The 14,008-nt window shown below is 49.9% G+C and overlaps 3 protein-coding genes across 3 annotated transcripts; all 3 read right to left on the reverse strand.

Annotated features, from left to right (window-relative positions):
- Positions 1-220: 220 nt before the first annotated feature.
- FOBCDRAFT_51258 (uncharacterized protein) lies at positions 221-992 on the reverse strand. Its single transcript, XM_031189608.2, has 4 exons — positions 834-992; positions 641-747; positions 565-581; positions 221-494 (listed from the first exon to the last, which is right to left on the reverse strand). Exons 1-4 carry the CDS (start codon positions 849-851, stop codon positions 391-393), a joined length of 246 nt encoding a protein of 81 aa, XP_031033593.1. The 5' UTR covers positions 852-992; the 3' UTR covers positions 221-390.
- A 7,946-nt stretch (positions 993-8,938) lies between these two features.
- FOBCDRAFT_189111 (uncharacterized protein) lies at positions 8,939-10,478 on the reverse strand (the record flags this gene model as incomplete). Its single annotated transcript, XM_031189609.3, has 2 exons — positions 8,939-10,046; positions 10,196-10,478. The coding sequence occupies 2 exons, from the start codon at positions 10,476-10,478 to the stop codon at positions 8,950-8,952; spliced, it is 1,380 nt and encodes a 459-aa protein (XP_031033594.2). The 3' UTR covers positions 8,939-8,949.
- Positions 10,479-11,779: 1,301 nt separating this feature from the next.
- FOBCDRAFT_230871 (flavohemoglobin) lies at positions 11,780-13,311 on the reverse strand. The gene has a single exon (XM_031189610.3). The coding sequence runs from the start codon at positions 13,219-13,221 to the stop codon at positions 11,974-11,976; it is 1,248 nt and encodes a 415-aa protein (XP_031033595.2). The 5' UTR covers positions 13,222-13,311; the 3' UTR covers positions 11,780-11,973.
- Between the last annotated feature and the right edge of the window lie 697 nt (positions 13,312-14,008).

Consider the following 14,008-nt stretch of genomic DNA (forward strand, 5'->3'; position numbering starts at 1 on the left):
ACTTTTTTCTGTGTTTTTTGGTTGTTCGATGCTGTATTTCGTTGATTCATATGTCCACCTCCAAGTCCACGGTTCCCAAGTGGGGGGTGTAATGTCTCACTTGAGTCGACCACCTGGTAAAGCACATCGCTTGGCTTGATGAACTTGCAGACGTCGACTATTCGCTTCGATGGAGGGATATCTCGGCACCGCCGGCGAGAGAGAGACGAATGAGGTTGTATCCTGTTGTTTCAACTCATCCGGGAGGTCGGGTTTCGTATGTGTATGAATGTGTGTATGCGTATGCGGGGATGGATAGATAGGTGAAGAGTGCCGCCTTATTGGACGTTGGAGTGGCAGATCGGTTGGCGACATATCGAGGACTCGACCTGCGAGACGGATCGCTCGTTTTCATTGCGCACGAACTTGAGGAGAGTAGGACAAGCGTGACTCGGGACGTTGAATCAGTTTCGCCCATGGGTGATTACTGGGTTGTTGTCGTTCGCGGCAGGCAGCTAGAGAATTAATTAGTACGTGTTCATGCATCAAAAGTTGGCGGTCGGTGGAGAGCATAGAAAGACATACCACAAATGTCGTCACCCCTGTGGAGATATGTTAGTGAATGTCCATGTATGTTGTGGATATGTTTATGTTGACTCACCAGTACTGCTTGCTCACGATGGTGGGCGGACACCGACGTTCTGTCTCGATATACTTGGGACACCATGATTCTACCAAATGGTAGTGGTGTTGGCAGCTAAGTTCCTTCTATAAAATGGATTAGTATTTATCTTCCATATGACCATTCACCATCATGGTGATGTGATGATATGATGTTGTAGGTTCTGACTTACATAGATGTAGTTGCACATTATGACAAACCCGACCAAGTTGTATCGACTCTAAAAAATCGTGGACCAAGGTATAACAAGTATGTGAGTCGATCGGTCCAAGATGAAGATGGCCAGGCCCCGTCGTTATATATACAAGGACAATAGTAGTAAACCCGCCGAACTCTATATCAACAAGTGAGGGCAAGTAGTAGGTAGCGTTCAAGGATGCTGTTGATGTTGGGTAGCAATGACGGGCGACAAGGTTCCTGCTGAGACGGACTACGGTACGATAACACGCTGCAACGTTTTGGTCGAATTGGAATGGCCTCGAGGGGAACAAAGAAGTATTTAAAGACAGAGACAAGATGGACCCAAAGCGACGATACAGAGGCTAAAGAATCCCTACGGACGGGGCTCAAAAGGAAGAAGGTTGTTTATTATAACTTCGACAAGAGAAAAGGGCCCTTCCATAGGTAACCCCTGCCATAGCAGAGCAGCAGAGCGAGCACACCCTCTCTGTACGTACACAGAAGGGGGCGTGTTCTCCTGCTAAAAGTTTAGATGGTGGCACTTCCATCTCTCTCCGAAAACAAGGGAAGGGGGGTTGTTAGGTGTCTGGGGTTTTTTTTTTTGCGAGCTGAAGAGCGGGAGGGAGTGAAAAGGGGTGTGTGCGGATAGAGTTGCAATGATTTGCGCATGTGTATGCATATATCGAGAGTGACCCGTTTACTGGGATCAACTGTTTTAATCTAAGGCGAGGCTATCCCCCACCTGGTAAAAAAGTCCCCCAAGAATAAAGGCCACTGTCTGTCTAATGTTAGTACGTATGGGTGAAACACACAGACCAATCTGCGAGCCCTCACGTCTTCGGCGTCGGCGAAGTGAGGATGAGTTTTGTTTTGCAATTTATTTTACGGAGGAAAAAAAAAGGAAGACCCTGAGAATGAATGTTGGATGGGGATGACTCACCGAGGGTTGGCCGAGGCACAGGCAAGACAACGGTCGATGCTATTCCCAAATGACATTTCTCGTTACAAATGAATAAACGATAGAGTAGAAATCATTGTCGCACATGCCGAAACAGCACTGACGGGGGGGTCTAAACTTGGACCCTTCCATTAAACTCCACCGTAATATTCCAGAACCACCAATACCGCCGGCAATCCCCTTCCCCTCACGATGATGTTACAATACGTCCATCCATACATATCCATTTTGTATCAGGTAACAGCACATACAACCTCACATAAGTCAAGATGCTTGCTCGCTATGCCTTACCTCATGGATTAGGTACTCACCGCAATACTCTGCCACAGCACAGCATTTCTCTAGAGTCACTGTCTCCAAGGCGGAGCCGCAGTCTAGCCTTCAGGGTGCTGCGATCCACAATTTGAATCAGAGCTGTCTCTCTCTGCCCGCCAGACCGCGCCCTCTGCTCTGCTGCTCGAAATATTTCGTGACGGTGAGCAGAACAAAAGGTCTTGGACCCTTGAAAGGGAAACGAACGTCCCGCCTTGCATTTATTTATTTTTCTACTCCACCGCGAGGGGAGCACCTCAGCAACGATGACCGCCTCCAAGAGCCGAAGCAACTACATCTATTCGACTCTCACCGTTTTATCTGATTGAGAGTTGCATCACCCGAGCAGACACGGGCCGTCGGGCACGTGGAAGCCTCCCTCCATGAGCCAACCCCTTCGTGTGATCAGCATGTTGTACTGCCTATAGCGGGATGCAACACGACCGTTTTGAGGGGTCGAGACCTCTCTGATATTGCTTCTTTCGATAGACCAAGTCGACTTTTACTAGTCATGACATGCCAATTAAGGAGACTCGTCATTATTCGGACATCCCTTGATTGACCAGTCATCAAGGTAGGTAGGTAGGACGCTGTTTTGACTGGCTGCAACAATGCTGGTCTGGCTGAATCAATAATAGAAACAAGGTCTATCTGATAAAGGGCCTGCCTGCCCGCCTGTCTGCGTCAATGCACATCACATCAACGTGGAAAAGATTTTCTTGTGCTGCATTGCTTGCAGGTCAGGTTAGTCTGGTCTGGTGCGGTACGGTGCACGGCCATGTTTTGTGTAATCGCTGTCTATGCTACTGAGCGAGGGGAATTGATTAATTAATTACAGCAAATATGGATGACAGCAGAGCGAGAGTGATAAACCTGTCTGACCCACTACCGACGTCTCAGTCCGTTCTAGACGTGCCCTGTCCGTAAAGTTCCATTGGGCTTGAGATTCATATCCATGAGGGACACTGGACGCTTGGACGTTGACGCCATTCTCTGCTGGGCTGGGCTTTCGTATGGCCCCTGGCGGATTTTAGAAGGGCTCAAGTACCGTTTTGATTGACACACATGTCCACTGCCGGGTATCACCATTCGGAGAATGACCTCGTTTCGCTGCCCAAAACGACAGAAAAACAAGGCTGTCTGGGTCATATGGACTGAGCTTAGATTCCTACCTACATATGACCCCATACACGACAGCATCGTGCATGGAATTAGCATTTTAGCACGCATATTTTGGCGCTCTGCTCCACTGCACACGTGGGCGCAATGCCGGTAGCGGTATGTCCTGTATTATCCTGTCCTGTGCTGCTGTCGGCTTGTCACCCAGCCGAAACGTATCCGCTACCGAGAGTTTGATGAGAGATTCCATAGCATTTACAGGGCTCGTAGTGGTGCAAGACCCCTATAAGCTTGTGATGCTGTTATCTAGGCGCGCCTCAGCCTAGGTACACATTCACGTTCGCACGCACATTCACGAGTACCGATATCTTGTCGTCGCCAACTCATTCAACTACTGCACAATCTTTAAGCCTTTCACCCGCTGCCTCCACGTGAGTTTTTCTACTTTCCTAAAGAGGAACCGGTCAACAAGTTTCGACATGGCTATGCACAAGTTTGAGCCAGGCCTCGCTGCAGGCCTACGCTGTCAAGCATGAGAATCCCACCAATTGTCGCTAAACGAGCACTCATCCTTGCGACCTTCTACAGGGGGTGTTTTGGTTCTGTTCTGTTTATGTCAACGCTCATATTACTATTTATCTCGATTCTCTTCATATGAGTTTTTCTTGATTCATGACACACCCAAACCCAGACCAGGCCAGGTTTTAAAAGGAGAAACAAAGCACATACACACTCTTGCGATGCGTCATGGTCAAGACTAACTTAGCGAAAAGCCTTCCGCTTCTGAAAGGCGTCTTCTGGAATACATAATTTCCACAATCTCCACAGTCGATCCGACGCCGTCTCTTGGTTGATACCACACCGCTATCCAATCAGCCCTGCAAATCCAGATTTTCGTGCTCTCCATGGCAAATTATCTGCCAAGGGGGACTGACGGGTGAGTCCTCTTAGCCTCTACCGACTGGCTGGACGACTTCGCCCGGGACCTAGGAAATGCCCCCCGAGCAAGCCAGACATGTCATGCTAGTTTCTGTGGTCTCTCCACACATGGCCATGTCCAGCTGTAGCCTGTGTTTCTAGTGCTCCGAGACTATCATCGTCTACTCCGTGAGAAGAAAAGGCTCCTCCTTGCTCAAACGCATTCAATCTTATCTAGACGATACTATTCATACTATCGCCAAATTTTCTTCGCACTCGGGCTCGCTATTTGGTCAGTGAACTCCCCTGCCTCTGACGCCAAGTTCACCCTAGCCTAGAGAACCTGGCCTCTGTTGCAGCCGTCAACTCTGCCAAGCCATAATGCCCCTCTTCACAGGGGCTTGTCCAATCAGGTCGGTCCCAGCTTTCTTCTTTGGCGTTCCCAGGACGCGGGCTCGGGCCTCGGGATGTTCTGCTTCTGGTGGGTGTGACAGCCCCGATCCCAGCCAAGTTCCAGGGCAAGAAGCCGGCTCTTCTGACTCTCTCACTGCTGTGAGAGACTCCCCTTCGTCAATGCGAATGTTTCTCATGCAAGGGTGACGACAGTCGGTATTCACTTCAGCTGTCAACTTATCCGAGCTACAGAAACACTTTGACATGTCTGTCTCACTTCTTACATGAACTGCTAAAGTCTGACAAACAAAACAGCCGTTGAGAAATGTAAAGCTTAAACGAGACAGAGTTTACTGACACCTATCAGGCTGGGCATGGGCCTGCAGGACGCCATCTTGAAGATCAAACTCACGGAGCGCTGCAGCCTCTGTGGGGAGAACTGTACCGTAGCATAGTTACAGAAGCCATGTCCGTCCTTCTGTAACCCTCCGAGGACCTCTGCGGTCATGTCTCGGAGCTATCTCTTTAACGAGGTCCTTCAGGTGAAGTCCGCCACGTTCAATCCTGATCCTTCAGCCTGGAGATGAACAGGGCTTCAAATCCACTCTTGTCAGACCAGGATCGTGCGGATCTCTCGTTCTTCGTCATCACCTGTCCTGTTGCTGGTCTGAGCTGGTTACCAAGAGAAAGGTTTTCCCTTCCCTTTCCATTCCTCCGGGCAGATCATGTAATCCCGCCTCTGCCGGGAAATCACACAGAGTGGAACTCGTTCGCCCTGAGTCAAATCGACTGACTGGTTACCGAGCGCCTGGGTACGGACGATGAGACAACAAACGAGAGAACATCAGTCATTCCATCAGAGACAGAAAAAAAGGGGAGATTGGTCTCAGCCGGTTTTGCCCCGGCGTAGTCGGGCCAGACACAACAAGACACTCGTAACTTGCTAGTGCCTGGATAATTGCTCATGCAATAACCAGATACGAAGGCGAATCTTGCTTCAACAACGCTTCACAGAAGAGGTGTGTGGATTTGTTACTCAGCAAACACTAATGTAAATGATGCAGACCGCTCTTTGGCAGCTGTACGATGTCAACAACGCATGCATTATGCATATGGGGACAATGCAGGTCTTGACAGTCTCGAACTTGGAGGCCTTTTCGCATCACGAAAACTTCGACATCTCGAACTCGATGAAGAAGAAGAAAAATCCTTACGCGGAAACCGCCAGGGCCGCTTCAAGCGCTGACGGGTAGAAATGCAAGGCACCACCTGTCAACCCCAGACTTGGCACGTTACTTAACAAGGAGTCCGTGGCTTTTCTGTTCTCTGCGGAATCGTCCCCGCTACACTGGCGGAACTACCAAGAGGTGAACTTGGTCGCTAAACTCACCGGTTTTACTAGTCGCCGCCAAGTGCACATGAGTTGCAGAAGTGCTTTATGATGGTTGCTTTGCGGGCGGCTTCTGGACCGTGCCGGGTGATAAAGAATCTAGGCATCATGCGATTCTTTATTGAAGGTTTTGTTTCTCATCGGTATTTGATGATCGTATTCGGGGTGAGTTTAGAGAGAGCTTAGGAGATCTGGAAGAGCCGGAATTGCGAATACCCTACATCAGATACATACATGGAAGAGTCACTAGGATTATTCTTTGATGAAGTGACTCCGGCGCCTTGCGAAGGACAGGGAATTGACCATGCTATGACTTCCTTCCGATGAGACCGACGCCTTTACCATTCACGCCCTATATGATCGGCCTACAACATATCAACATATCATGATAAGCAGATCTCGCCCAGGAACTCGTCATGATGATTCTGGCGTGAGCATCCATGCATTACAGCAAGGTACAGTTACCAGTAACCTGGTTAATCATGACTCCTCAAGGATGATCGCGAAGGGAGCGATATTTGCGATGCAACATAGGCAACAGAGGGAAGTGAACAGAGTGTCTATGTACCAGAAACTGTTTCAGGGCATCTTGAACAGTTCCTCCACCCATGTCGCTCGGCAAATTCCTCATCAGCGGCACAAAAGTATACATCTCGGCCGAGGGAGAATAAAAAGCAACACAGATGAACACAAGTTGGCCTATCGTAGATTGATTGTCCCCCATGTCATGATGGAATCCTTGTCTCGCACCAAGTCTGCGGAACCGTCCTGCTGGAAATTGGCGAGATGACGCAGAATGTAAAACCGCATGGTCCTGATCGTGGTCTTTGCCATCAAGAGACACCTAGATTCTTCTCCCTGTGAGACAAAAAACGTGCTCTCTTTCAGGGCCTCTGCTCAAAACATGACAGGGGTGTGTTGAACGCAAAAAGGGAGGACAGGATGGGGATCCTGACATTTCTGTCGCACATGCCACTTCAGGAAAAGAAGGGTCCAGAATGCTGTGAGATATTTTCACTTTGGAAGAGGGATTGAGTTGAGTTGGGCATCAAGATCTTCAGAGGTATATCCACTGCTAAATCCCGAGGCAATGGACATCTGTGGGACTTGGCCTGGATCGAAAAGAGTTTACCCATTACCAAGCCGTTGGGTGAAAGCTTAATTTCATTCGTTCTATTACCGTGATGTTATTAATTATTTCTTTGCCCTTGCGTTTCACGAGATTTGTTGCTCGGCTTGGCTTGAGTCGCTTGACTAAGTCACTAAGAGAGAGAGCCGGCGTGATGTGGGATGGCTCGCGGCTGTGCCGTTCTCGGCGTCGGGGTCTAGGAACGTTCCGTGTAGCGAAAATGCCTCCCTTGCTTATGAAGACTTCCAATGGGGTTTGATATCGAGGGTACGGCCTACGGATGGATGCACAGCTACGCAGGTAACAGAGTAGACCTGCAGTGGAGAAATATCCCGTGATGACGACTCAGTGGGGGGCGTGTATCTGTTACAGCTCAGGTCAGTCTATTATTTGCCGGCGGAAGGATTCATTCATTCATTCGCCGTCTGTCCACTTGTCAGATTCGATAGGGGCGGAAAGCCAGGAGTAGAAGGTTTTAGGTTAAGTTATACTACTTACGTGCATGGAAATGAATGCACGTCTTGATAAGTGCATCTCGGGTCAGATGTTCCGAGGATGGCTTGGGTAGTGTCGTGAGAATCATACCTCTTTTTGGAGTGGGATAAACATCGTGAACGGTAAGTCTCTGGGCCAATAACGCGTTAAAGTCATAGCGCTCTTTCACTGGCGTGAGGTGAGGTGAGGTGAGTTGAGTTCAGATTCATAGACGGCCTTCTCGTACTTGTACCCCTGTCACATCGTGCAGGTTGGCGATCAAACCTTCCAAGGATGGTAACGGCATTCCTATTCCATCTCAACCATTTGCTTTGCTATGTATATGCACACACTGTCATAGCGATGTCGATTATCGACCACAGAACAAGGCCTGTTTCATCGCTCGTTAATTGGAGGCGTCACCAAGACACGGGTTGAGAGGGAGAGTCGAGTCGTAAACTCAAAATAGACAGGGTGTGTACTGTTAGAGTTTGCAGGGGACACTCAAACGGGTATTACTGGCGATACTACGGAGTACTGGGCGTAGCGTCGGCACATCCCTCACCCAAACACCTGTCTCCGAGGAGCCTTCTAGAGCTTCGGTTCCAATCATATACCGCTGAGGACCTCTGTGGCCTTGTGTCGGATGCATCGTTGGCTTCCCCTAGCGGGCGCGTTTGATGCCGGCAGACTCGAGGACCTCGTGTGTTCCACTGGGTACAGTAGCCAGCTGCCCTGGCCCTGCCCTGCCAGGCCTTGCGATAGTTGCAGTTACAGTTACTCTAGTTAAACGAGACGTGGAGAGGGTTGCAATTGCGAGGTTCGGTCATATGCGAGGCTTTGATGAGAGTCAGTCCCTCTTGTTGTCTCTTTTCTCGTCGCGATGCGGATCGCCAATGAAAGACTTCGGAGGCCACGCCGCGCGGGAATAGAGGCTAGTAGCTAGGGATTTTCAGGACCCTGAGGATCAAATTCCTGTCTGGGAAATCCGAAGATGAGCGGCATATGATTTACGCTGTTCCAGATCTCTGGGTCAGTTGGGCATGAATTGGGCTTCAAGTTCGACGATGAAAAGATTGCCACCTTGAGAAAATGGGAATTGTTGGGTAGAATAGAGGATTTTGATGGGAGACGATGAAAGCTTGATGTTTTGTGAATGTGCTTGTGAAGTTTCTGTGTCATTGCCCCTGAATTCGTAGAGTTGAAGCTTGGTATGCTTGTAAGCCTCCTTACCGACTCTCGACGCTTGGTGATGTGAGCTTGTCTCTGTGAAAACGATGGTATGTATTAGTGAATTGCTTCTTGAGGCCTCCTCCATCTTCAAACAGAACAGTTGAAGCCCCTATACCGATACTGCATCCATCCCCAGCCCAGTTCCCTACCCAACTCGTGCTCTCTCCTCAGGTCACTGCCCCCTATGAATCTATCAAAGGCTCTATCTCACTCCGCAACTCAACCAGATGCTTCGCCAAAGCCTCCTCCCGATCCCGAAACGCCTGAAAAGACACATCCACAACTCCCGCAAACACAGACGCTGCGTTCCCAGCCCCTGACCACCGCGCCGTCGAACCTCTCAGACGAGATAAGAACTCCTCTGCTAGCTGGATCGTGAGAGACATCTGCAGAAATGGAGACGACTCTACAGCGAAGGATCCTACCGTCACGGCGGGTAGTTTCCAGAAGCTGAAGGTCGTACCTGTGTCTGTCTGTGTTGCTAGCTCTGTGTGTACGAGGCTGAAGACTCGTTGATACATGTCGAGCAGACGCACGTATGTTGACAAGATGAACATGACATTGCCGGGATCGCTTCCATCAATGGTAGAGTGATGTATCTTACTCCCATCATTGTTGGATGGTGGTTTTTCCAGAATATCAGCAACACGTCGCGTGAGCTTGAACATATCCTCGATGGGAAACCCCTGACTTCTAAACCTCTCATCAACAGGACGACCCATCAGCGGTCCATCCTGGGGAGAAGGCAAAGCGGACGCTAGGTCCAGCAGCCGGGCGTTTATGTCAGACAACTGCGCCATCCAGTGAATCAGGGGAACCTCGTGCTGCTGCAGCGGCGACAAGTCAGCGTCGTGGCGGAGCGTGATCTGTCTGGGCCTAGGTCTATTACTCCTCTGCTGCTGCTTCGACTGCGTGCGTGGCGCGCGCTTGTCAGAGGTGCTGCTGTGCTCAGGTGCACAGCTCAGGGGCACGATGTGCTGCTGGTGAAGGGCGTCACGCTCTGGTGCAACTTCATCCGGCAGCTGGTGATAAGAGTGTTCAGGTGGCTGCTGGTGCTGGTGCTGGTGCTGGTAGAGAGGTGCAGGTTCCCAGAACACAGGACGAGTTCCGGGGAACTCAGAGTGAGATAAATACTGAGGATTTGCGAAGAAGGCGAGCTGCTGGTCGAATGTGAAGGCAAAGTCGGTGCTGTCGACTACGGGATCGGGTGAGACAGGGACAGGGACAGGGACGGAGACGGGGAGGATATGACTCTTAGACGTCAGGCTGAGGCTGTTGTCTGTGTCCGTGTGTGTATGGGTATGGGTATTGGTATTGTTATTGGGTATTATTGACACCGTTGCTTCTCCTTGACTCGGCTGTGAGTCGGTTGCATCCAAGACAGAAGAAATAAGAGGGTGATAAAGCAGCAGGAGGGAGGGCACGTACCCGTGTCGGGTGAGACAAGACTCGGATCCTTCTGAATATCTGTCCGTCGTCGTTTCGGCGAGCGGCGTCCACTCGAAGTAGCAGTAAGAGAAGAGGTCGTCCCGTCATTAACAAACTGTTGCTGTTGCTGCTGCTGGTTCTTCCTATACCGTAGCGACGGACTAGACTTGCACTCCGTCTTGAGTCTGACGCACCGCTCGCACGCCTCGTCGTTATATCGTTTGCAGCTGAGTTTCTGCGCGTGACAGCGATCACAAGCCTTCCGATGGACCGTCTCTGCCATGACATCAACTTTTTTTTTCGAAAGGACATAAAAGAAATAAGGAGAACAAAGATGGGCGGTTTATAGAAAGAAGGGAGAGAAGAATTGAGTGATGCTGTATTTTGTTTTTGGTGGCACAGTAACAGCTTCTCTCACACTTTGTGAACTAGGAGGAGGAGATGGGAGGAAAAGAGGCTCATGCATGGACTCGCCTACGGAGCGTGTCGTGCTGCATCGAGGATCCTGTATCTTTTGCCAGTGAGGCGGTTCCGATGCTGTCGGTATCCTCGTCGTGAGACCTTGTCAGGGGTATCCGATCCAATGGATCGGCGTCGATGAGCAAGATGAGGCATATGAGAATCTGCTATGTATGTCTCGATGCCATATCTTGAGATATCATCAAGTGTAAGATACTGAATTCATTACTATGATTCAAGCTGCCATATCAACTCAGAATCAATTCCATTCCCCATGATCATTCAAGTCTCTCATCAATCTCAACAAGCGGTGGCGTCTCTTCCCTTCTCTCCAATGCATCACAACAGCACGTCTTGTGCTCCTCGACCATGTGGTGTAACACGAGGCACGCCTTTCCCTGCTAGCCCTGTCCTTACAGAAAGCCTCGTTTGGGTCTTTCTTTTTTCTTCACCGCAGATTCGAGAAAGAGGCTTGATTGATATATCGATTCGACAGTGTTCTTCATTGGAGGGTCGTTCGGCGAGCTGCAGTTGCGGGGAGGCGAGGAAGACGAAAGCGATTTGTTATTGAGTTGAGTCAATTATTGCAATTGTGGTCAGTCACTGGTTTGAACGGCAACAGTAGTCTGCTTTGGCTGATGCATTCGTATAAGTTCTATGCTGTATGGTCCTCTCCTCTCTAATATCAAACTGCATACAACCACACCACTTCTCGTGATCACCTCTCATGACATCTCCCATCATATCACCTCAGATCATCCCCATTCTCCACCCAAAACTAATACGTAATACCTCCCCGAACTCAATCTCGATCGGTTAATCATCCGATCTCATCCCCACAGACAAGGGTATCAATATTTACTTTTTTCTCCCCCATCATCGTTTAAAGTGACTGCATACAACGTTGTCCACAGACAGGCGAGACATTGGACGGTGGCGTCCAGTCGTAACTCAAGCCTTGCCTGGGAAGATAAAACACTCACACACACGCTGTTGCTATTGTCTCTCGTTACTTTTACTCGTGGCTCGTCTCACTGTACTACATGTGATACTTATACGTCGGCTATTTACCAAGAAACACGCTCACGTTCTTTACATTTGATGGTATTGAGATAGAAGCGAAGATAGGTTGAATGATTCTTTTTGTTTTCGAGGGTGGTATCTAGTATCTAGTATCTAGTATATGCACTCTTTCTTCGATCTGAGCAAACAAAACATCCCGCTGCAAAAAGACGACAGCAGATCCTCAACGCCCTCGACATGCCAGACAATAAACCGATTAAATAGAAGGAAATCCATCATATGCAGCGCATCGCTTTTTAAATATCACCAGTCTTGAAGAGCTCAAGGTGCTGGCGCTCACGAGGAACACCGTTCTCCTCGAGGAATGCCCTGACATTAACCATCCAGTCCTCAGGTCCGCAGATGTAGTACTCAGCATCAGCATTGTCGAGCTGGAGAAGCTGTTCCTTCTGGAGCTTGGCAAGGTCGATCTCGCCCTTAAAGTCGTACTGGTCACCCTCCTTGACATCCTCAAGGAAGATCTTGGCGGTGATGTTCTCGTGCTTCTTAGCAGAGTCGAGAACATGGGGAACGAAGCAGGTAGAGCCAGAGTAGCGAGCACCGTGGATCCAGGTGATGGGCCGCGAGGCGGTTGGGGATTGGAGAACTGAGTCGAGAATGGAGACAAGAGGAGTGGCGCCAACACCAGCGGAGAGAAGAACAAGAGGCTTCTTGGCAGCAGAAGTGTCGGCAGGGTCGAGGGAGAACTCTCCAGCAGGAGGGCTCAGCTCAAGCTCGTCACCGACGTTATAACGGTTGTGAAGTCTTGTGGAGAGAAGACCAGCAATCTTGCCAGCAGCGAGATCCTCAACAGCAGGCTCCTCAGTGGGGCCCTGAAGCTTGACACTGATGCGGTAGTGGTTGGTGCCAGGAGCCTCGCTCAGACTGAACTGCCGGCTCTGAAGAAGACCATCAAGCTCAGGGATGGGAATCTGCACGCTGACGTATTGTCCGGGAAGGAACTTGGGCAGAGGCTTGCCATCAGTAGGCTCAAGGTAGAAGCTAGTAACAGAGTCGTTCTCAGCCTCCTTCTTGACAATCTTGAACTTGCGCCACGAGTTCCATTCGCCAGCAGCCTCGTACATCTGACCCTCGCGCTGGATGAAGATATCAGCGAGCTGGCCATAAGCAGCAACCCAAGCGTCCTTGATCTCAGTCGTCAAAGCAGAACCGAGAACCTCGCCAATGGCACCGATGAGATGTGTGCCAACGATGGGGTAGTGCTCTGGCTTGATGAAGAGAGAAACGTGCTTGTGAGCAATGCGCTCAACGGCGTGGGAAAGCTTGCCAAGGTCGTCGATATATGTGGCGTAGGCGAGAACAGAGTTGGCGAGAGCAGCTTGTTGAGCTCCGGTCTGCTGGTTTCGCAGAGAGAAGTAGTTCTTGAGCTCAGGATGGGCGCCGAGCATGTTGCGGTAGAAAGTGGTGGTGATAGTCTTGCCATGCTCCTTCAGGATGGGAGCAGTTGACTTCACAATTGCTACTTGTGCTGCGGTGAGAGCCATTTTGTACTGTTTGTTTGGTGTTGAAGAGATGCGAGGAGGAGTTGAGAGGTTGTTGTGGTGTTGATATACTAGATGATGCCGAGAATAATGTCGTCAAACTGGCCAACCTTTAGACTCTTTATATACCAGGCCGGAGAACCAGTCATGGCGCGGAGAAAGAACATTACGCTCTCCATGACTCTCAAATCCAGGCATCATGCCATGCGAAAAGAATAGCTCATGGACCCGAATACAGCGCCGTTCGCCGTGTGGGTTCCTGGATCACCGACCGATCTTGATAGTGGTCTGATGGTTTTGGTTAGAGCATCTCCGCGGGGTGAGCGGCACGTCACCGGGATTGGCGCTGGAGCTTCTTTTTTTGGATCCCGTTTTTTATGTTAGTTACTACATTTGTTAATATGTTTCGTCGGATCCAGACTGATGGAAATGCAGGGCCCAACTATATCCCCAGGCTTGACGTTCCTTCATGCGAATGCCCCGCCGTCTTGCGTGTAAGTTTGGGAGAGGCAGGGTAGAGCAGAGACGATCAAATACCCTTGTGTCATGGTTTTGCATACGTTGCATTGAGTTGCCTGACAGTCAATGGCTCAAACAGGTCAGTTATTTCGTGCTGAAAGGCCTCAATTGCTCAGCGAAAACTCTTGCACTTCGCGGAGATGCGGAAATACCCAGCTCTTGACCTTAAATTTTTGATGCCACGAGCTTAGAATATTGAAACCTGTGACAAAGAGTGGGCTGACACCTGTAAATAAGCTTCGGATCACCCCGGGTTCTCGAAGATAGATCG

The sequence above is a fragment of the Fusarium oxysporum genome, chromosome IX, assembly GCF_013085055.1.
Source record: "Fusarium oxysporum Fo47 chromosome IX, complete sequence".
NCBI classification, from domain to species: Eukaryota; Fungi; Ascomycota; class Sordariomycetes; order Hypocreales; family Nectriaceae; genus Fusarium; species Fusarium oxysporum.

Coding starts and splice junctions, on each gene's coding strand:
- FOBCDRAFT_230871 (XM_031189610.3), bottom strand. CDS start 13,221: ATGGCTCTCACCGCAGCACAAGTAGCAATTGTGAAGTCAACTGCTCCC.